We start from the raw sequence: 25,098 nt of genomic DNA, 5'->3' as shown, positions 1-25,098 counted from the left end.
GTCTGTATGCTCCTATATTTCAAACCTTTGACTACCCATCTGTCAATCCTCATGTCTGAACGATTGCGAAAGTATATTTTTAAAGCGCAATTATGTTGCTAAACTTTCAACTACCTGCATAGGCTGAAATGCATTAAGTAATACATAAAGGAAGTTACTATCACTGCTTCTTGTTTTTAACATTTTAATTTACATGTTTTAATCATTTTATTTTAATTTCTAAATTATCTCAAAGGGGCTCTTTGCATCATAATTAAGTTATGTAGAAAAGGCCCAATTTGTAATGAACTTACAAACCCTGTTCCACACTATTAATAGCTACATGCCCAATCTTATTTTTAAATATTAGGTCACTGTTACACCATAAATCCTCATTAATTTGTATTCTGTGCATACTGTATGTTAAGAACTGTCAACACACATCATTTCTGCAGATTTTACTGAATTGTTTTAAAGAGTATTTGAAAAGCTTTTTTCTAAAATTACATCTCAATTGGAAATCCTATAAATGGCAGACTCTTCCATCTCCCAACCATCAATTTTACTTCAGGGTTGCTCAGCAGACTAGACAGTTTCATCATAAAATGTTTACATTTATTGAGTGTGCCACATCGAAACTCTGTGGCCATCAGTCAACAGCGGAACTTTCTGTCCTCTAAAGACAGACATCTTTCTTCAAAAATCTAATCAACACAGATGTCTCACAAGGCGAGAACTTCCTTTGTTTAATTATTCCAGCATATTTTGGAGTTTACCAGCACTGGGTTTTCCTATTCACAGTCTAGACTCCAGGCAAGGTAGCCAAGCGACTATTTAACAGATGGTAACAAGGAGGAAGCAGTCAAGTACAAATTCAACTTTAAATGAGCACAACCTTTTCACAATATGGCGCAGTAAAAAAAACAGTACATTTCACTTGTTAGACACTTTTATCCAAAGCGACTTCAGTACTGTGTGCAATCCCCACAGGAGCCATTTGGGGTGAAGTGTCTTGCCCAGGGACACAACGACTTGCTGACTGCAGTGGGACTCAAACTTGCTATCCTCTGATTTGAAGAACAGCACACAAACCCACTGAGCCACAGCCACAGCCTCCCTTATAAAGCATTAAAACATATTTTGTAAAATACTTTCAAGCCTGGAATTCGAAAGTTAGCAGCCACTTATTGTTATAGTTGTTTTCCCGTTTCCAGGCTCAGCTACGCTAACTAGGCTTAAGCTTCATATTTATTTTGAAGATACATGGTAAAAGGGGCTTTGATCTTCTCTCTAAGGAAGACAGTCAATACTTCTCCAAAGTGTGGCATTTTTGCTTTAAGGTTGTTTATTTTCCTTGACTACAATAGCAACATCATTCAACCCATTCCCCACTGGATAACACAGAAGAATAAGTAACAATACAATCTTTAGAGGACCACCTGCTACTTTTAATCTTCTGTGAAGTGGGCCCAACAGTGCATCTTTCACTGGCTGAATCCGAAACATCACCAGTCAATTATTTCAGTGGAAGCTGGCCAGTGCTATGGCGACGATGCCTGTGGTATTCTTCTTCACTGTCACTTGGAAAGAAAGTATCCGCAGCTTGCCAATACTTTCTGCTGGTCCATGTCGACTTACTTTGTGCCATGGAGTTAAACTCTGCAGACACTCGGCTGCTCTTTATCCTTGAGTTTTATGAACTGCTGCCATAATTAGTATTCGGATTTCCCCAGGCACTGTATCTTCCCACAATGTTCCACTGCTATGCTTAACATAATGTTCCCTCCAAAGAATGCATGTAAATTGATTCTTTAAAAACACTTAGAGTCTGGTAGTAAAGTAGACATCCATAGTGAACAGTTTATTTAGATTTAAATCAATCACATATTTGGGGATTCACACCTTGGAGTTGGATAAATAGATCAATATTCTCGTCATATCCATCATTTCTGCTAGCTAATGCTAGCTTAGCATATAGAAATAAAGGGAAACAGGTAATCCGGCTCTGCCCCAAGTCTGGCTTTAGGCTTACTTATTAAAACGTCAATTTGTTTTGTTAAATCTGTACAAAAACCTCATCTAAATTAAAATAATGTGTTTTATTTAGAGGCTGAATGAATGTCGAACTTTACTGGTGTGACAATAACAAAACATTAAAGCAATATTGATGCCTTTAATTTAGGCAGCTTTTCTTTGCAGTTACTCATTCAAGAATTGACACACAGTCAGCATTTTCCATGTGCCTCATTGACTCCTCATGTATATTGGATGGTAACTCTAGCGTGTGTGAGCACAGACACGCGAACAGGCTCAATTGTGTAAAATGTGTAAAGTGGCGTGAACATGCACATGGAGTTGTGTCGTGAAGGGACGGTTCCTAAGCAGCATGCCTGAGTGTGTGTCATGGTGATATAGTTGCTAAGCTGCATGTGTCTTTGTGTACTAAACAACAATATAGGTTTTCATCAAGCCCCTTTTTGACTCTCGGGTGATTGCTGCATTCACAATCACTTCCTTCCCTCTTCTTTCTTTGTCAACCTTTTCCTAATGGGGACTGTTTTTCCTGCCGCCCTTGGCAACCGTAGCTGCTTTAGCCCGCCTGCCAAATTTAGATGGAGATAATTTGAATAATAAATAAGGAAGATATTGATTGAAAGCCTCCAGGTTGAAATTAAAAGGCATTGGGTTGATGATAAATCTGAAAAGAAGAATGCTTTTCTCATTGACTGCACTTGATATTGTCTGAGCAGAGAGGTCTATTTCAAAGCCTTTTCTTTTTATAAATATGGTCGACACCTTGAACGCTCAACCTTTCATTCCCATCACACAGCTCTCCATGGAGCTTTTCATCAGCTTGACAGAAACCTGGCATTAGATAGATGTATTCACTTTCTCATGCACAAAGTCATTTCAGTGATTATTTTATTACAGAAACTTTGAAAGAGGAGAGCAGAATAAAATGTGTGTGTGCTTACAGGAAGACAAGTAGGCCTACATGTCAATGAGGGAAGAAATGCATGAGAAAAATGTTGAGGGTGAGCATGAGTAGAGACTTAAGGAGGATAAGTACCGGCATACAGGAGAACACTAACTATAGGGGCCCTATTATTGGATATCTCATACAAACAAGGGCATGCTTGTGAGGAAATGTGCCTGTGACCTATGTGGAAGGAGAGCAGAGGATTTGCATTTCTCTGAAATAGATTTTCCATCCTGATTTTCCTTATACTATGTATTTGATTTCAAACACCTATACTGGCAAACACATGGAAGCGTTTCTTTTAATCAAGATTAAACTTGAAAGAGGTCAATCAATCAATCAATCAATCAATGTTTATTTATATAGCCCAATATCACAAAGTTTACATTTGTCTCAGTGGTCTTCACAGTGTGTACAGAATATCAGTATGACAATACGACACCCTCTGTCCTTAGACCCTCACACCGTACAAGGAAAAACTTCCGGAGAAAACCCACAGTTTAAAGGGAAAAATGGGAGAAACCTCAGGGAGAGCAACAGAGGAGGGATCCCTCTCCCAGGACTGACAGACGTGCAATAGATGCCGTGTGTAAATTGAAAAGATAATACATTTGCAACATAGGTAGTCCAAATGTTTGGAAATGCATGTGTGTATAATAGGAAGAGGAATCCACAAGGATATCCATCCAGGACCACAGCCACAACTCAAGATCCAGGGCTCGCGATCCAGGACACAGGACCGCAGGATCATCCATGACTCCGGATCCCGGCGTATATAGACACCAAAAAGAAAGAAATTTGGAGAAGCTGGGTTAATCGGAACATGAGAGTACACAGGTATAGACAGAGAGAAGGAAGAAGTAAGATGTCCCCCGACAAACTAAGCCTATATCAGCAAAACTAGGGGCTGAATCTAATCAGCCCTAACTATAAGCTTTATCAAAAAGGAAGGTCTTAAGCGCACTCTTAAAAACGGATAGGGTGTCTGCCGCCCGAACACAAACTGGAAGCTGATTACACAAATGTGGAATCAGCAACCCTGCATTCTTGGAACGCAATGCCCTAGTTAGTAGGACAGTAGGGTATAACGAGTTATTTAAGGTAAGATGGCGCCTGCCCATTAAGGGCTTTGTAGGCGAGAAGAAGAATTTTAAATTCTATACTGTGTTCTATAGGGAGCCAGTGTAAGGCAGCCAGAACAGGAGTAATGTGGTCCCTTTTCCTAACTCTGGTTAGTACACGAGCTGCAGCATTTTGAATCAGCTGAAGCGACTTGACTGACTTCTTGGTATACCCTGATAATAAGGAGTTACAATAATCCAGCCTTGAAGTAACAAATGCATGGACTAATTTCTCTGCATCGTTTTGAGGCAAGATATGCCTGATTTTTGCAATGTTACGTAGATGGAAGTAGGCGGTCCTTGAAATTGATTTTATGTGGGCGTTAAAGGATGAATCCTGATCAAATATAACACCAAGATTCCTTACAGTCTCACTGGAGGCCAAATTAATGCCATCCATAGTTAGTATATCTTTAGCTAATTTGTTTCGTAGATTCTTCGGGCCAAGTACAATAACTTCAGTTTTGGTCGTGTTTAACATCAAAAAGTTTAAGGTCATCCACGTTTTTAAGTCCTTAAGGCAGTCTTGAATTTTATTTAGATGATTAATTTCATCAGGCTTGATTGATAAATATAGTTGAGTATCATCCGCATAACAATGAACGTTTACAGAATGATTCCTTATAATATTGCCTAACGGAAGCATATATAATGTGAACAAAATAGGTCCGAGCACTGAGCCCTGTGGCACTCAATAGGATATCATAGTCGATAGTATCAAATGTAGCACTGAGATCGAGCAAAACAAGAATAGAGACAAGTCCCTTGTCTGAGGCTATTAGAATATCATTTGTGACTTTAACCAGAGCTGTCTCTGTGCTATGATGTGTTCTAAAGCCAGACTGAAAGTCTTCAGATAAATCATTGTTTTTTAAGTAATCACACAACTGTTTTGCGACCGCTTTCTCAAGAATTTTTGAGAGGAACGGAAGATTAGAAATAGGTCTATAGTTGGCTAAAACCTCTTGATCGAGGTTGTGCTTTTTAAGAAGCGGTTTTATCACTGCTACTTTGAATGATTGTGGAACATAGCCTGATAATAAAGACATATTCATAATATTTAATAAAGAAGTGCTAATTAATGGAAAAACTTCCTTCAACAGCTTAGTTGGAATTGGGTCTAACATGCACGTTGATGGTTTAGAAGAGAGAATCATTGAATTTAATTGTTCAAGGTTAATGGCTGAAAAGCATTCTGGTATACTATCTAGTGTAATATTAGAACTTACGTTTCCGGGAGCTGTTGATAACACTATACTGGTCAAAGGCAAGAGGTCATTAATTTTGTTTCTAAGAGTAACAATTTTATCGTTAGAAAAGCACATAAAATCATTACTACTGAGTGCTATGGGAATAGAAGGCTCAATCGAGCTGTGGCTCTCTGTCAGCCTGGCTACAGTGCTGAAAAGAAATATTGCATTATTCTTATTCTCATCTATTAATGAAGAGTAGTAGGCTGCTCTCGCTTTACGCAGTGCTTTCTTATATTCATTGAGAGTAATATGCCAAATTAAACGAGATTCTTCAAGTTTAGTGGAACGCCATATCCTTTCAAGTTGTCTCGACTTTTGCTTTATTTTTGTGGGTTTCGGCATTATGCCATGGAGCTAATCTATGTTGTTTTATTTTCCTCTTTTTCAAAGGAGCAACAGAGTCTAATTTTATTAGCAGCGCATCTATAGCACTATCAACAACATGATCAATTTGGGGTGGTGTACATTTTGTATAAGTTTTCTCCCTTACATGCAGACATGCTATCGAGTTAAGTATTGGTGGAATCTCTTCCTTAAATTTGGCTATAGCACTAACAGATGCTGCAAGAGCTTTTGACTAATGCTTTGTAGTCTCGTAATAGTACTTCAAAAGTTACTAAGAAATGGTCGGATAAAGCAGGATTATGCGGTTCGACTAATAGTTGCTCAATTTTAATACCATAAATCAGAACAAGGTCGAGAGTGTGATTATAGCAGTGGGTTGGTTTATGTACACTCTGACCAGTGGCGTTTTCTCCCGGAGGCCAAGGGAAGCCAGGCTTCCCCTGTTTTTTCGGATTGTAGTTATCATTTAAATAAATAAATAAAAACACTTTGTTTTGTTTCGATAATTCTCCTTTGTTGTGTGTTGCTGCCGGCCCGTCTCTCCCCCATTCTCATTGAGTATTTTACAAAGAGTGAAACAAACAGCGCCCCTCTAGATGTTATGGTGAAACAGTAGATTGCACTCACTGTTGCGAGAGGAGGCCAGCCGAATCTGGCTTCCCTTGGTGAAAAAAAATGGAGGGATTGACCAATCAGATGAGGCTCACGTGATGCCCCTGCCAACCTGTGATTGGTCAGGGCAATGCCAAGGGAAGCCAGAGGCGGCTGGCTTCCCTTGCCTCACAATCCAATCAAATCGCATCAACCTAGTGTTGCAGTGACGCGTCCTAAAATCCGGAAGTAAGCTGCTCTCGGTTTCCCTCGACAAAAAAGCAATGGGATTTCTCCATAGGATTTAGGAAAATAGCTCGAAATAAGGTCAGTGGAAAACGAACCTGTTAGATAAATGCAAGTTTTGTTCAGTCGGATAATATCCACATGTCTACCCTACTTTTATAGTTTTCGAATCATAAATCTAATCGATAGAAGATAGATAGCGTCACAGCATCACTCTCACCGCCGTTAGAAAGTAGCAAGCAACTGAAGCAAGTGCAATTATGGAGGGTGGAGATTTGGAGTATTTCATCAAAAATAATTGTACTAAACTTCCGCTACAGCAGCAACAACAAATACAATCTGATGACAGGCCGATGCCCAAACTGGAGCTGTGTACAGCGAGGAAAAAAGGAGCGAATCGGACGTAAAACGTTAAATGTCTCCTGATTTAGTTTGTGAATGAATGCTTATTAGAGTTTCGGCTGGAGAGTGCGTGCGGACCTGTCGGTTAGATAACAGGCGTGTGTAAGTCCTGCATCTGATACACATGTGTGTAAAATGATACCGGGTACTGTAATCACTCATCTGGTTACGTTATTACATTGACCACCCACCACACCCCCGACCCAAAAGAAAGGACGTATTATTGGCTTCCCTTAATTTTTTTCCCACGCCACGCTACTGACTCTGACAGAAACCAACATAATCTAATATAGAGTTAAATGCAACAGTAAGGCTATTTTTATCATTGTCAACATGAATATTAAAGTCACCTACGATAATTACTTTGTCTGTTTTAAGTACCAAAGTTGATAAAAACTCAGAGAATTCTCATAAGAATTCTGAATAAGGACCTGGTGCACGGTACACTGTAACAAATAAGATTGGCTGCAAAGTTTTCCAGGTTGGATGCGTAAGACTAAAAACGAGGCTTTCAAAGGAGGTATAATTTAATTTTGGTTTAGTATTGATAAGTAAACTTGAGTCAAAGATTGCTGCAACTCCACCTCCTCGGCCCGTGCCTCGAGCAATATGAGTGTTGATATGGCTGGGTGGAGTGGCCTCATTTATGCTGACATATTCTTCATGTCTCAACCAAGTTTCAGTGAGACAGCATATATCAATATTATAATCTGATATTAAATCATTTACCAATATTGCTTTAGATGCTAGAGATCTTATGTTTAAGAGACCACATTTAATCTTCCTGTTTTGTTGCACTGTAGTAGTTGTTACATTTACTTTTATTAGGTTATTATGTATGACACCTCTATTAGGTTTTACCTTAAATTGTCCTTGGGCAGACACACACACACCGCTAATATTGGGTATTTTATTGGGTTCGGGATTCCTATGGATGACTGCCTAGGAGAGAGCGCAGAGAAGCGTATAAGACTACGACTCCGCCTCCTGGTCTCAACTCCAGTTTGTCATGGATTAAGTCCACAAAGCCCTGAAATGTTTGCCGAAATGAGATCTGCGCCATCCAAAGTAGAATGAATGCCGTCTCTCTTAATCAGACCAGGTTTTCCCCAGAAGGCTGTCCAATTATTTACGAAGCCCACATTGTTTGCTGGGCACCACCAAGACAACCAGCGCTGAAATGATGATATGCGGCTATACATGTCATCATTGATCAGATTGGGGAGGGGACCAGAGAAGATTACGGTGTCCGACATTGTTTTAGCATAACTACACACCGACTCCACATTAAGTTTGGTGCATTCTGATTGGTGTAAACGAACATCATTACCACCGACGTGAATAACAATCCTACTGTATTTACGTTTAATTTTAGCCAGCAGTTTAAGATGCGCCTCAACGTCGCCCGCTCTGGCCCCCGGAATGCATGTGGCTGTGGAGGCTTCAGTCTCTAAATTCACGTGTCTCATAATAGAGCTACCAATAACCAGAGTTGGCTTCTCAGCGGGTGTCTCGCTGAGTGGGGAATATCTGTTACGGCCCGTCCACACTACAGCGTCGACAGCTTCAATCTGCCCATTCACTTTGAATGGGGTGACCTCACGTTGCCTCGCTTTTTCGCCGAACTGAATTGTGGGTAGCATAGCGGTCCGTCTCCGCCGGAGACGCCGGAGTAGCCAGCGCCAGCCAATCAAATCCCGTTTCGGAAAATCTGACAGCTCAAGCCGTAGCCAATCAAACCGCGTCTAAGCTGGGAGAGATATCCCGCAGTTCATTTCTATATTTCAAAATAAGATGGAGGAGAAACTAATTATCGCTGTAGCAAATCACCCGGTTTTGTATGACCAGACCCTCTTCACCTACCGGAATACAAACCGGAGGGACCAGGCATGGAGGGAGGTGGCAGAGACAGTGGGTGAAACTGGTAGGTTTTCGCCTGTTTGGGGAGTTTATATATATATTGCTCCCATAAAATCCCCGGGGTTTTTTGCTTTGTATGTCGGGGGCGGGAGATTCATGTGATTGGTTGTTGGTCGCGTTGCTTGAATAAAATCCCCAAGCTTCAGACACGCCCAGCTCCAAGCTTTTTTTGAAGCTGTAGTGTGGACGCTCCGTTACGGCCCGTCCACACAGCGGCGTGCGTTTAAGCTTCCAACGCTTCTGCCCATTCACTTTGAATGGGGTGACGTCACTTTTAGCCGAACTGCATCGTGGGAAGCGACGCGGAGCGTTGCTGGCGTGGCTCGCTGCAAAAGTTGAGCAATGTTCAACTTTTGACGCCTCGGCAGAAGCGTCAGCCAATCGAATCATATGCCAGTACAAGCTCTAGCCAATCAAACCGCTGCTTGTGTGTCAGGGGCGGGAGATTCATGTGATTGGTTGTTGGTCGAGTTTCAGACACGCCCGCCGCCAACCGTCAACGCACGCCGCTGTGTGGACGGGCCGTTAGATACGTGAACGGGTTGGTGGGGACCTGCGGGTTTCGCGTTATGCCCCTTCTGAACAGTCACCCAGCCTCCCTGCTGCTCGGGAGTTGCCGGGGGACGGCTAAGAGGAGCTACCTTTTGCCGGTCCGCACTGGCTAACATGGGCTTTACTGTAGCTGAGTTACTTTCTAAGATGCGGAGCCGGGCTTCTATGGCTATGATTCCCGCCTCCAACCTAACAACTATACTACATTTAACACGTGTATCAGTACCAGTAAAGGAGGTAGGGAAGTAACCAAACATGAGACAGTTAGAGCAGGAAATAACACCCGAGGGTGGGGAAAGAGCCATGGCTAGCTATCAAGCTAAAGTAGCTACCGTTAGCAAACCCCGAAAAGAGTGTAGGCCACTGTGGAGTTACAGTCGCTAAGAGAAGGAGAGTTGTGAGTGTTTAAGCTGTAGTAACGTGTGATTACAACGTCAGGCAGTTGCCGTGATCAAGAGTTTTAAAACGATCGATTAAGTTAAGATAATAAGCTATCAGCAACAGAACAGGCACACGGGATACCCAGAGATAATAACAACAACAACAACAACCGGAAGTTACAACATGCTTAGCGCAATAGTGGTTCGTGTAGAAACAGGACTACAAGGCTGTTTCTGGGATATCTTTTTCAAGATTTAACTTGAAAGAGGTGGCAACGATTTCTTCAAATTAATCCTAGACAGTTACAAATTAGACTTTAAATGAAGCTTACCTATTCGTTCCGGGTGTACAGATTTAAAAAGCTTTAGCTCATTTCAATTTGAAATCTCATGGTGTTCATCTGTCAGTTTAGGTTAAAACCCAGACTGTTTACTGTTTCATCCCATTTCATTCTTATCATGTGAGGGGGAAAGCAGACTGACAAGTAGAGGGAAGGAGGCAGATGAGAAGAGACAGAGGAGGGAAGAAACCGAGAGGTGAAAGAGAGACAGAGATGCCCCATAGAGAACAAATGGCTGCTTAGTAATAAATGATGAGCATCAGCTTACACTGAAGGATAAAAAGGCAGTCAAGCAGGGGATACACATCTGTCATCTGCTGTTCACACACACACACACAACACGCATACACACACCCACAGGCCAGCTGGTAGAGTCTGATGTAACTAGTGACTATTGTTCCATGCCTCTTGGATCTTTCTGCATTGCTAACCGGAGATGCACCCATAGAAAATCCCTAAAAGGGTAACGGGTAAAATTCTCGCTCACATCACAGAGACCTTGGATGGTGGACGAAGGCAAAAGCAATCATGCCGTGTATGTGGCTGGAAAGATAATGAGGGTGCACATTGGTCAGGGCACCTGTACAGAGATGTGGAACTACAGGGACAGCATGGACCTCATGACCATTGAGCTTAAATAATGAAATAATTCAACCCGCTGGAGAGAATTCAGTTAGCAGATGGCAAGCAATTGTCATTTTGGTCATCATCATGTCGCTGCTGGGAAATCCTGTCATGGAATTTGAGTATCTTTTGATCTTATACTATTGCAGAAAATACAATCCAGTCTCTCAAAGAATAGTTTTCATACAATACAAACAACCTCTTGCTCTTTGAAATAAATTGTCTGTTGTGTATCTGTTTGTCAAAAACAGTATACATGTATTTTTGGTGCACATTTAAAGTTTATGGAAGCGTTTTGCATTGGCAACACCAAATGTAAAGTAGCATGCTAGCTAATAGGTAAGCAAGGACACAAACTACACTGGTTATGAAATGGCAGGATAATGAACATTGTTTTTACATTACATTGCATTCGCTTTTATCCAAAGCGACTTACAATAAGTACATTCAACCAGGAAGATACAACCTTGAAGAAAACAGAATCATATAAGTACATCAGGTTTCATAGAGCTAACACATTTCAAGTGCTACTCAACTGGCTATAGATAAGTCAGTCATTTATTAGTATATAAGTGCTTTGTTAGCAGTTCTTTGTTAGTAATTCTATCGCTCGAAGTGGAGTCGAAAGAGATGAGCTTTCAGTCTGCGCCGGAAGATGTGCAGGCTATCTGCTGTCCTGATTTCAATGAGGAGCTCATTCCACCATTTTGGAGCCAGGATAGCAAACCCACGTGTTTTTCCTGATGGGAACTTGGGTCCCCCTCGCAGTGCGGGTGCAGCGAGCCGTTTGGCTGATGCAGAGCGGAGTGCACGTGCTGGGGTGTACAGTTTAACCATGTCCTGGATGTAGGAAGGGTTAGATCTATTCGCAGCATGGTACGCAAGTACCAGTGTCTTGAAGTGGATTCTAGCAGTTACCGGAAGCCAGTGAAGGGAGCGGAGGAGCGGCGTGGTGTGGGAGAATTTAGGAAGGTTGAAGACCAGACGAGCCGCTGCATTCTGGATGAGCTGCAGAGGTCGGATGGCACATGCAGGTAGACCAGCCAGGAGGGAGTTGCAGTAGTCTAGGCGTGAGATGACGAGAGCCTGGACCAGAACCTGCGTCGCTTTCTAGGTCAGCTGGGGACGTATCCTCCTGATGTTGTAAAGCATGTATCTGCAGCAGCGGGTTGTAGCAGCGATGTTTGCAGTGAAGGACAGGTTGTTATCTCGGGTCACACCCAGATTCCTTGCAGTCTGAGTCGGGGAAACAACAGAGGTGCCGATGTTGATTGTTAGGTCAAGAGTGGGGCAATCTTTTCCCGGAAGGAAAAGCAGTTCAGTCTTGTCAAGGTTGAGCTTGAGGTGGTGAGCAGACATCCACTGAGAGATGTCAGCTAGACAAGCAGAGATGCGTGCGACGACCTGGGTCTCTGAGCGGGGAAAAGACAGAATTAATTGGGTGTCGTCAGTGTAGCAGTGGTATGAAAAACCATGCGGGCTAATGACTGATCCGAGCGAGTTTGTGTACAAGGAGAAGAGGAGGGGACCAAGAACAGAGCCCTGAGGGACCCCTGTAGTTAATTGACAAGGGTCGGACTCGGACCCTCTCCAAGTTACCCTGTAGGTACGGTCTTTGAGGTATGAGGTGAGGAGGGAAAGTGCAGAGCCTGAAACTCCAAGTTCTTGGAGAGTGCGAAGGAGGATCTGATGATTCACCGTGTTGAATGCAGCAGACAGGTCCAGAAGGATGATGACAGATGAGCGGGAGGCTGCTTTAGCAGTGTGCAGTTCCTCAGAAACAGCAAGGAGGGCAGTTTCTGTGGAGTGACCTGCCTTGAAACCAGACTGGTCCGGATCCAGAAGGTTGTTCTGATGGAGATAACAGGAGAGTTGTTTAAAGACAGAGCGTTCAAGTGTTTTAGACAGGATCGGGAGGATAGAGACAGGCCTGTAGTTTATAACATCAGACGGGTTGAGAGTGGGTTTCTTTAGGAGAGGGTTTACTCTTGCCTCCTTGAGACTGTTTGGAAAGTGACCAGAAGTTAGAGAAGTGTTGATGAAATGGGTCAGAAACGGTAGAATATCAGGAGCGATAGTCTGAAGGAGGTTTGAGGGGATAGGATCCAGAGGACAGGTGGTAGGACGGGCAGAGGTAATGAGGGTAAGAACCTCACTTGGAGAGAGAGGGGAAAAGGAGGTTAGTGTGTGGGTGAAAGGAGGGTCTGGTGACCCAGCGGTGAGTAAAGGTGAGTCAGAAAAAGAAGAGCGAATTTCATCAACCTTTTTTTCAAAGTAGATAACAAAGTCGCTTGGAAGAAGGGAGGAGGGGGAAGGGGCTTTGGTGGGGTCCAAGAGGGTGGAGAAGATGGAAAATATTTGTTTGGGATTGGAATAGGAAGATTGGATCTTATCTTGAAAGAAAGTGCTTTTGCCTGAGAGCCTGATAGGTTAGGAGGTCATCATGGTGTTTGGATTTCCACCATTTCCGCTCTGCTGCCCGAAGGATGGTTCTATTAGCACGCAGTGCATCATTTAGCCAGGGAGCAGGAGGGGACTGACGAGCCTGCCGAGATGTGAGAGGACAGAGAGAGTCCAGAGAGGATGAGAGAGTAGAGAGGAGAGTTTCTGAAGCAGTTGTTGGAGGCAGAAGTTGGAACGAGTCAGAGGAAGGGAGGGCTGAGAGCACCGATGAGGCAAAGGTAGAGGGGGAGAGGGAACGGAGGTTACGGCGTACAGGTGCAGGATGAGAAGAGATTAGTTTGTTATGTTTGGAAAGGGGTAGAGAGAATGAAATGAAGAAGTGATCGGATGTGTGAAGCGGGTTTACAGAGAAGTTAGAAGTAGTGCTGTTCCTTGAGAATATGAGATCAAGGACATTGCCAGCTTTATGAGTTGGTGGGGATGGAGACAGTGAGAAGGCAAAGGTGATTAACAGAGATGTTAGTTTGTCTATCTTCCCTTCCCTGGAGGTTGAAGTCTCCGAGAAGTACAGCGGGAGGGCCAGTTTCAGGGATGTGTGAGAGGAGATTATGTAATTCCTCCAAGAAGTCCCCCAAGTCGCCTGGTGGACGGTAGAGAACAACAATGGTTAATTGTATAGGATGGGTTACTGTGACGGCATCAAATTCAAAGGTGGAAGGAGTGAAGTTAGGTAGCTTGAAGAGGGAAAAGCTCCATTTGGGAGAGAGCAGGAGACCAGTGCCACCTCCTCTGCCAGTGGGTCTGGGTGTATGGGAGAAGGAATATGCTGTGGAGAGAGCTGCTGGGGTGGATGTGTTGGATGGAGTAATCCACGTCTCAGTGAGAGCAAGGAAATCCAGAGACTGCAGGGAAGCGTAGCCAGAGATGAAGTCAGCCTTAGGAACAGCTGACTGGCAGTTCCACAGGACACCTGCAACTAGCTGTTGGATCTCAGAGCATGTGGGATAGACGAGAGCAGGCCGGTTATATCGATTAGGAGATACACGGGGCCAGTGATAATTGCGAGAAGACACATGAACAGGAATGGAGAAAATACACATGATTAAAGCCTGAGGGTCTAAAAAAAACCAAATAAAATAAAATACTTGCCATATTTGCAACACATCAGCACATATCATAGATGTGCACAACACATGCATGTGTGGACAAGTACCTTCCTTGGTTTTAGGATCATTTTTTGCCTGTTGGCTAAGAAAGCAATCGTTGACTCCTTTTCAGAGTGAACAATTACAAAACCAATCGTTTTTTTTCTAATAGGATAAGCTCATTATGAACCCTTGGACAGTTTAATCTGTATTTGGGAAAACTCAATACTGTCTCCCATAGCAAGAAACAAGACACGACACCAATGAATCCTGAGATAATCTATGATGTCACACAGTTGTAATGTTTAAAGGAAGGCTCCAGTCATTAGATAGTTAATAAAAACTTCAGTATTTAGTGAAACATTATGTTTAAACCATACCCTGAAGAAATCAGCGGTATTCCCCGGTAAATAATGATTTTATAGCTCTTTTTTATCAAAACCTGTATATTCCGTCAGGCAGCTGCTATTTTGGCCATTTTCAGTAGTCACATGATCCGAAAAACTAGGTCGTGACGTCATCTATGCGTTCACTTTGTAAACACACGAACAGCTCATTCGACGAAAACATGGAGGAGTAAGTTAAGATAAGATAAGATTAACCTTTATTAATCCCCGAGGGGAAATTCAGTTGTACAAAGCAGCAACAGGGAAAAAACAGTACAGCAAAGATTCACACAGATCAATAAAATCTAAAATATTTGAGTTCGGTCTCGTCAGCCGAGGAAGAAGTTTAGAAAAATAAAGTCCAGGCGGACTCACCTCTGGGTAATTTGAGAACCATCAGTTCCATTTGACCTTTTTCACTGTAAAAATCATTGTATTACTTTGAATTATCACTATAGGTATTCATTCATCCAAATACAACTGTAAAAAAAATAAAAAACATACTCTGTTATCCTCTTAGGCCCCCCCGGACCCGGTTCCGGGGCCGAAATCGCGTCATTTGCAGGAAACAACGTCTAAGGAACCTTAATATTTAATAAACTATGAATATTGTATATCCATATAACATGAAAAAAACTAATTTAACTGATCTTTTTCATTTTTTTCTTCAAAAAAAACACACAATGCTAACAGTGAGCCTCTGAATTAGCCCCGAGCAAAACATGCTAACCTATTACTGCACCGAAAATCACCCCTAGCTCCCTTATTACTTATCCTAGCTGCACATCCAACACATCGTTTATGATCGTAAAGACACAGAATCTAACGGTGCTCACCTGAACACTGAAAGATACAACCGTTATCAACACAAACGTACATCAAAACAAGTGGCGCTAGGTACTAACATGCGCTAGGCTAACATGGCTTACCTTCGTCTTTGCCTGGTCTAAACTGGTCTTCAATGGCATTACAACGATAAAAACGATGATGTAGTTAATCCATAGGTTAATATCCAATGTGACTGTGTCCCCTTTGAAATGTTTTGATAATCTATAAGCAATAAAACTGCAATTCCGTTATCTGCTGTCCGCTCTGTGCTCCGTGCGCTCTGGGTACTGCAATTCCTGCTTCCTTACATAGTATACAATAAGAAAAGTCTGCTGCGTAATGTGCTTACGCTGGCTGGCATTGGCAGTGCACTGCATCTCCATTAAGTAATGGTTGATTAATAAATCCCATTTTATGTTTCATCATACTCTCAGAGTAGTCGTCCGGAAACTTGATATGTTCGCTGCATACATGCGCCTGTGCATTCCGTGGATTGTTCCTATCCGAATTGTGGCAATGTTTCGCGATACAATGAGGCATATTTCAATAGAATTGTGAGAGTAACTAGAGTAAACAACATGAACAAAGCACATACGTCAATTTGTCCTCGACACCAAACGCATAGTTCATGTCACTTCCGGTAAAATAAATCATGTGACTCGTCAAAATGGCGCCGCCCACAGGGTTGATGTTATTTCGGTAATTAATCAGCTTAAAATCACTGATAACGTCATCGGATTAAAAAAAAAAAAAAAAAGACTGGCAGAGACTGGTCTGTTTTATCGGATGATAATTATTTAAAAATGTGTGTCATGAGGATTGCCACCCTTTAAGAGGAAGGGAGACAGAGTGAGGGAAAGTGTGATTATTGTGTCTTGAAGTCTATTTTCTCGGTGAGCAGATATCTGTCTTCCAGACTCCCTGTGGGATTTTCCCCTCAGCTATCCTCGAGAGCTGTACAATAACTTTGCCCAGTGTGGTGAATGAGGGTGTTCTTGTACTTTTCTGTTTTCTGGCAGAGAGATAAAGGAGCATCCTCCAATGTTCTTTTTCTCCCCCTCTGAATGGGACCATTTCAGGGCCTTCAGCTTGGGTTAATACAGTAGTACAGGGTGGCTGTTAATGCAGGTGGAAAAGCTTCAAGAGATAAATACATTAACATGTGTATACTGCACCTGCAAACATGCACACCTCACAGCACATTTCTTATTCACTTGTACATTATTTCGTCAAAATGTTTTGCTCTACTCTAATGGATAATTCTTCTCTTTCATGATTTTCTCCTCTGCTTTTTTCTTCTTCCTATGGTCGTTTCCTACCTCATCTTCTTCTCTCCTTCCTGGTGGGATTTCTCAAACTGCAGACTGGCAGTATGAGGGTAAGAACTATCTCCTCTCTCTTCTTCTGCTAACTGTGTGTTCAGTCACTGTGCTGCTTTATTAACCCCCGCTCACCCCGCAGAGATGGCTCTAGAAGGCTTCTGCTGTCGTTACCGATGAAAAAACGGTGCTTTAGTCTCCTCTCATTGTCAATTCACTCTCACCGTTTTCACTCCAATTATATTATCTCTCTGCTCTTTCCCCACCAAACCCCTGTCCTCTCCCTGAGAGAGAAGAATGAGGTTAATAAGCTATAGATTATCAACTAAGTATGTATTGCTTTATCCTCAAAGCATTTTTTAGCCACTTTTTTTTTTACTTCTTCTGTTACAGCTTCTTTAAATGGTGTTAGTCACTACCTCTAAAACAACATTGTCTTTTTCTTCAACATTTGCCTCCTCCTCTAACCACTTTCCCCTCATTGCTGTTCTACACTCCTCTGATGGTTCACCTTTACTCCTTTTAGTCACTTGCTACGGCCACTCATAACCACACTCTCAGAGAAATACACCACACTGTGCGGCTCCCTTTCAGACAGAGTGATTGCAGCAGCCACTTATTTTAAAAGAAGAAACCACTTTAAAATATTTCCCCGTAATCACCCGTGTTCTTCATCGTTGAGTTGTACACATTTAGTTCTCCTCATTACAGCGCTCTTCTTAGGATTGTATTGGAAATCACATTCGACACCATAATCAGAACATATATTTAGCAACTGTTGAAATCCAGCACTGCTAGGAGAAACAATAGCCAAATCATCGGCATACATAAGATGGTTCACAATCACATTACCAATCACACATCCTGTTTTACAGCCACTTAAATAATCTGTTAGATCATTCATATAGATATTAAAAAGGCATTTTGAGAGGAGCCCTCCCTGCTGTACTCCATTACCAACACCAAATTGCGCCGAGACTGCATTCCCCCATTGTATCCGCATGCTCTAGTTGGCATACCAATTGATATGATGGGCTCGTAAGAACTCAGATGCTTGATTCCGTTGCTTTCTAATATTATTTATTGTAAATAACTCAAAGCTATCAATGATGACTTCTAGGATCTACTAGGACTCTCCATATAATCACTAGGTTCTACTACATTACATTATTACATTGCATTTAGCTGACGCTTTTCCAAAGCGACTTACAATAAGTACATTCGACCAGGAGGACACAACCTTGAAGAAAACAGAAGTACATCAGGTTTCATAGAGCCAAGTATTTCAAGTGCTACTCAACTGGCTTTAGATAAGCCAGTCCTTTATTAGTATATAAGTGCTCTGTTAGCAGTTCTTTGTTAGTAATTCTATCGCTCGAAGTGGAGTCGGTAATGTAACATAGATCTCTGGCAAACAGGCATGGATATAACGACAAGACAAGACGAACCAACACAAGTAATGTCATTAACATAAGACAGATAGAGAAACACTAAAAAACACAACAACTAACAGGATACTAGCGCTAAAACCTTACACCAATAAGCCAGGATACTAATTATACTGTTGGGCACACCCCTTTGTCTCAATTTTCAAAACAGTTTATAATGGTTAACTCGGTCAAAAGCCTTAGAGGCATCAATAAAATCAATCAGAACAGTGGAATTCTGTCTTCTATATGTTTCTACCATTTCCTTCAAAGCATAGATGCATAGCTCAGTACCTTGAAGCCAAACTGGTTATCTGAGGTACATAAATAAGAACATAATCTATCCAACAAAATTATTTCCAGGATTTTGGATAACACACTGGCTAGAGCAATTTGTCTATAATTATCCAAGCTCCCTACCTTGCCCGCTTTGTCCTTAATGACAGGCACCAAGGTAACAGTCAACATGGAGTCCGGCAACATACCATGAGTCATGAGGCCGGTAAAACAAATGACAAGAAGAACTGCAACCTTCGGGCTTGCCAGTTTAAGGTGCTCTGCTCTATAACTGATATATAGATGTTAACAATACAATGTTGACTAAATGTTACCTTTCCCCCCCCCCCAGAATGTAAGCTTTCTCGATCGGGGCCTCCTGCTACCATTGTTGCCATTGACGAAGAAAGCCCCAACGGTAAAGTATTGATTTGTTTTACTTCTTTATTCTGTGCTGGAAAATGTATTTCAATGGAGCTCTGTCACTCTTGCTTTTAAGACAAACACTGTTAGAAGATTTTGACCTTTGCAGCAGATGCTGATTGGTATGGCGTGTAACCTGCACTCATTGATATTCATTGGGCCTGTGTCATGGTTGGATCCCTGTCCCAGGAGATAAGACATTAGGTCATTCAATTTGAGCTGAATCGCTGTGCATGAGCATAAACAACAACCAGATATGAGCGGCTTTCTGTGTGTACATGCTTGTGTTGCAGAATTCGAAATGTGAAGCCACAGGCAGCAGCAGGTTAGCTTAGCTTAGCCTCAAGACTGGATCAGGTGGAATAACTTGCCTACCTCTTGCCGAAGATGACAAAATATGCCTAAAAGTATCTCAAATAGTTACTAATTTACATGTTATATATTTGTGTTAATCCATGCCTGAAGTGTACTAGTTGCTTGGCAGGAAGTCACTGCACCTAACCAGAAATTGTCCCAAAATACCTACACAGATGAAACAAACAATAACTCGTTTTTTTGTCAAAGTGTGCTTTATATCTTTTAGTTTCTTCTTCTCTTCCTCCTCTCATCTCCTGCCACCTAAACGTTTTCAGACACCTTTCATCTCCAACAAAGGACCTATCATCAATGTATTTTTGTATCCAGAGATAGCTCAAACTGTTTAAGACTGTCTTTGCTAATTAGTGTCTCCTTCTTTGATGGCTGTGCCATTAAGTCTGTACAAAGAAATATTAACAAACACACAACCCCAAATCATATAATGTGTTTTTGTGTGCAGGCTTTGTGTATTCATCGTTTGTGAAGTTAGAAGGTAATTGATAACGGGATCACATTTGAATTGATTAGTTACTTTAGTCAGGGGTGCATTAAGGCTTCTGTTGGCATTGAGGAAATGTACACAGACATGTTGGTCAGTGTGGTTAAATCACCCTCTTATCTGCAGCTTAAAGATTACCGTTCATAAACAGGAACCTGTCCTGATGTTTGCCGTGCCTGCTTTACAGCGAAGTTTTAAATTGTGAGACCTGATCACTGTAATCCTAACTGACATGGAAAGAGATTAGCAAAGCAACACCAGAGAGAGAGGAAAGCTGCTTCTTCAACCAGCCCAGCTGACATGGCTGTGTTTATGTCTTAATGGATCCTATTAAGTTATTCTTCCTCTTATTTCTCCTGTTTTCATTTTTACTGTGTTTAATAGTGTTTACTGGGTACACACACACGGCTGGGACTGGTAATTACCTGCCACGACAGTGACGCTGCTTTAGTTGTCTCCTCGTGAGTCATCGTGGAACATTTTTGTTAACACTTCCATAACTTTGCCAGTCTTTTATGTTTTTATTTTGTTACCATGACCTTGACTATTGGCTTCAAATGTTTTGGGTTTTAGACGAATAAAATCGCCCCTACAAATTGAAAATGCATTTTATTTTATGTAACTAATCCACTTCTTATTGATTCAGAAGCATGATCAAACGTGTAGAGCTTATGTAACAATGACACAGGGAGGGCTGTTTGGTTTTAGAAGTGGGAAAGACACAAACGTTTTTCAAATAACAATAAAACAATATTAAAGTATGTAGATGCTTTTTCTGCAATGAGTCAATTAGACAGACATTACATTTGTTATATCGTGCTATCCACATTTATAAAATTGTATTATTATAGAAAATAAAACCGCTGTCTAATTGACCCTTTCTGATAAAGTAAACTTACAGAAAATTAAATGTTTTGTTGATAGAGACCTCCAATTGTATGAAATTAAAAACTCGCTGAACCTGTAATAAGTGACCCGACAGTAAAGAATAAATATATGTATAACTAGTTTAGCTAGTTCCAGAGTAGATGAAATAGCTAAGTGTGTTAGGTCTAACTCTTGTGTATTTTGCTCCGCTCAACGGTCCGTCACAGCGGACGGAGCTGTGATCATGCAGAGCTGCGTGTTCTCCGTCAGCAGCAGCTGATTTGATCTCTCTCTCGCGTCCGGTTAGACTTCACTCATTTATGTCCAAATCTATCAGATCTAGCTAGTTCTAATTAAAGATATGACTGCCTGCTTATCAAAGGACATAAACAATAAGCATTGCTTGGCAACGGCGTGTGGCCGCAAAGTGTAGCATTAACCCTAACACTAACCCTAGCATTATGCATATATTTATATGAGGGGTCAAAATCCCATGCTCATAAAATGCTCATATATATTTTTCTCTTCATTCCCCACGCCCCAAAATAAATAAATATACTAATTTTAGGAAAAGTAACGAAGTTTGAGCAGTGTGGGTTTTATATTAACAGTTACACATATCTCAAAACGCGAAATGTAATAACTGCAGTTGCCTCCCTGTCAGAATGACAAAGATCCCAAGCCCATGTTTCTCACAAAATTGTAAGTACAACTTATTAAAAAGATCAGTTCAATGCAACTAATGTCGTCTCAGTGTTATTGCATGATGTTAAAATTGGTTTGCCATAAATTTAGTGATGGATTGTAAACATTTGAAATGTAGCATTTAAGTGTTTCTCAGTTACAAGATTGTTGTTTTAATCAGACACTGATGGTGCAGCGCTGTATACTGTACCTCTTTATATAGGCATTTTTTCCCTAACAATTTTTTTTGCGCTGATCAGGGGGTACTTGGCTGAATCTTTTTTTCAAAGAGGGTACATTATTGAAAAAAGTTTGAGAACCACTGGTCTACAGATCATCATTTCTGGCTGCAGGCACAACCTGCACTCATCAGAGGTCTGGGGCTGCTGTTAAACCTTATTGCTGGGAGCACAACATCTGACTACTCAGATGGGCATATTTATTTATTTTTATTTATCCTTTATTTATCCAGGAATGTCCCATTGAGATACAAGATCTCTTCTTCCAGGGAGTCCTGACCAACACGGCACACAACAAGTTTCAACATAAAACAAGGGCATTAAACAAAAAAAACATACAATTCAAATATAAATACAGAAGGCCATTTGTGCAGTGGCAAGAAGCATAATCACATCAGCAATAGCATCAGGTAAAACAGTTACATGTTTCATGAAGGGCTAATCGTAGCATACCTTTAAAAGCATTTACAGTAGGAAGTGCCTCTAGACAAAGTTTTACTTGCAGCGTATTCCATAAAAAGGGAGCATAGTGGGAGAATGCAGCTTTACCAAGCTCTGACTGCATCAAAGGGACATTTAAAAGCATTCCATTTGCTGCTCGTCTGGTATTAAAAAAGCAAGTATAAAAGGACAGAAGTCTGGAGATATATAAGGGCAGCTTACCTAGCAATGACTTAAGGATACAAATCAACATGTGTGATTGTCTTCTTTGGTACAGAGAGGACCATCCTAAGGACTGATACAAAGTGCAGTGGTGGGTGCGAGAGCCTGCACCCGTTACAAAACGTATAGTAGTACGCAGAATCCAGCTTTTTAAGCAGGGAGGAAGAAGCATGCATATAGATCACATCGCCATAGTCTAATACAGACAGAAAGGAACTCTGCACAATTCTCTTCCTGGCTTCAGACGGGAAACATTTCTTTAAACGAAAGAAAAAGCCCAGTTTAGGTCTAAGTTTTCTCAGTAGGTTCCCAATATGAACATCAAAGGCCATCTTTTCATCAATCCATATGCCCAGATATTTGTAGGATGCTACTTACCCCTGCGAGATGGAGTTCATGACTTTATGAGCACTCATGAAACATTCATGAACAACTCATTATATGTTCACTTGTCATGTTCATGAACCAACATTCTTAAAATGCTCATGAACCATTTTAAAGAGCAGTTCATGAAATTTTTATGAACATTGTTCATTCATATAAAGTTCCTGTTTTGCTCATGACAGACTTTTATGAGCAATTTATGAACTTTTCATGATCCAGCCAATCACAACATTATAATTAAAACCCCAAAAAGTTTGCATGAGTATTTCATGAACTTTTCATGACTATGAGCATTTCATGAATTTTGGATGATTGTGGCAAGTTCAGAATATTTTGGAATATTCATGAGCATTTTATGAACTTTTGATGATCAGTGTGATGTTTTTAAAGACTTCTTGAATATTCATCTACTATTTGAACATGTCTTTCTTTTTTAAAACTTTTAATCTTAAAACAAAACAATAGTGAATTTGAAACTGAACATTATCTGTATTTATTTTGGTGACATTCATATCATTTTATGGTTTATCTGTACTGTTTGAGAAGCAGTATGAGTAAGTAGCGCCAAGGTGGAACCTTTGGCAGGTGAGCGGTGACATCTGGGTTATTTTAGGGGGGACACTTCCGCCCCCTCCTCAGAAGCAATCCAGACGATCAACCGGATCCTGTGTATAATTATTGCTGCTCCACTTTTCTGTTTTCTACAGGTCAGTACATAATGAAAATGATCGATGTTTGTTAACTTGTGTGAATTAGATATGATGTTGGAGATGTTTAGGAGAGTGTGTCAGAAAGTTTTGAGCATGTTTGACATAGTAACGGTATTTTAAAAATACTAAACTGTCGGCAACAATAGATGCCATTTTCGCGGGCTTCAGCCGCGCCTGGGTAAGGGTGACCTGAGCGAAGGCTCGCAGGCAGGTTAGCTGCTGCGCACGGGTAATATGTTTTGTTTACCTGAGTGCAGTCTTGCAGGCACATTGCCTTGTTTTTTTTTATTAACATTGACAGTGTATTTTTGTGATCTCCATAATATGTTATATTTGGTAAAGATAGATATATTGATAGAAAGTATTATTTGATAGCGTTATGTGTTTATAGATAACAACCTGTCCTTCACTGCAAACATAGCTGATACAACCCGCTGCTGCAGACAGGGCTCTAGACTAACTTTTTCCCCCATCCTCCCGGAACCGTCCCGAAATACAATCCAAGCCGTCCCGAAATGAATGTGGACCGTCCCGAATTATTATTATTTGTACATTATCATTAGTTAAAATCATTCAAAGTGACCTTTAACATAAATAAAACATCATACAAATCATTAGATGATAATTCATCAACCTTTTTATTTGAGTAAATCATTCAATCACATAAACAAAGGCCAAATATATTTAAACAAACACACAAACGAGAAAATTACTCTAATATTGAATCCAATCAAGTCCCATCCAATTATCAAAAATATCCAACACTGTGTCCTGAGGACAGAACCCAGAGTAACCACTAACCAGGATGACAGTCTGTAACACAGTCAGGAGACCTTTACAAACTGCCCCGCCCCCTCGCACATAGACGGGACAGAGAGATCTCGTCTGGATTGGAAAGCTCGAAAAACAGTTCATAGCCAGCCATTGAATTATATTCAGTGACTGGGTATGAACTGTTCATGAATGGTTCATGAAGTTGTTATGAACAGTTCTTGATATGTTCATGAACAATTCTTGAAATGTTCTTGGTTGAAAACTGAATATCCCTACACACTCACTGAAAACTCCATTTCATGAATTGTTCATGAACCTGTCTAAAACCATATTCCATGAATTGTTCATGAACCATTCCAGCACAGGAGTTTCATGAGTAGTTCATGAACTGCCCTAGTGCCATTTAATGTTCATGACCATTTCATGAACAGTTCATCAACTTTGTTATGAGCTGTTTATGAGCTGTTCATGAATATGGTTCACTGATATTCCATGAACTTTTCATGACAAGTTCATGAACAGTTCACTATCATCTCACTGGGGTTGTCAAGGCATGTCCCTTCCAGTGTCAGAATCGTAGGGACAGCTGTATTAGCTCGAGAGCGAGAGAAGGTCATCTACTTGGTCTTTTTTGCATTAAGGACCCGTCTTAGCCTTAGCAAGGAGTGTTGCAGTGTATTAAAAGCATCCTGTAGAAGCTCTATGGCCTGAGTTAAAGAGGAAGCCACTGTGTAAACAACTGTATCATCGGCGTATAAATGAAACCGTGCTGGGTTTATCCCATTTCCTAGTTCCATTATAAAGATGGAGAATAAGACAGGGGCCAAAATAGAACCTTGTGGAACACCTTTGTTTACAGTAAGAGCAGCTGAGGTATAATCTTCTACTGAGACACACTGAGTTATTTCAGATAGATAGTTTTTAAACCAGCTCAAAGCCATTTTGCCAAGACCTATGCAGCCAAGCCTCTGCAGTAGCAA

The 25,098-nt window shown here is 41.2% G+C and overlaps 1 protein-coding gene across 1 annotated transcript in view; it reads left to right on the top strand.

The window, feature by feature from the left end:
* Positions 1–25,098, top strand: part of LOC117464591 (protocadherin-15-like) — a 228,118-nt gene that overhangs the window by 49,639 nt on the left and 153,381 nt on the right. Inside the window, exons 3-4 of the mRNA XM_071206802.1 lie at positions 16,860–16,874; positions 18,871–18,936. Of these exons, the coding sequence (XP_071062903.1) occupies positions 16,860–16,874; positions 18,871–18,936 (81 nt within the window). The remainder of the gene's footprint in view (positions 1–16,859; positions 16,875–18,870; positions 18,937–25,098) is intronic.

Source organism: Pseudochaenichthys georgianus, chromosome 19 (genome assembly GCF_902827115.2).
Source record: "Pseudochaenichthys georgianus chromosome 19, fPseGeo1.2, whole genome shotgun sequence".
Taxonomy (NCBI): domain Eukaryota; kingdom Metazoa; phylum Chordata; class Actinopteri; order Perciformes; family Channichthyidae; genus Pseudochaenichthys; species Pseudochaenichthys georgianus.
Note: the sequence above shows the minus strand (reverse complement) of the source record. Positions and strands in the feature narration are given on the sequence as shown.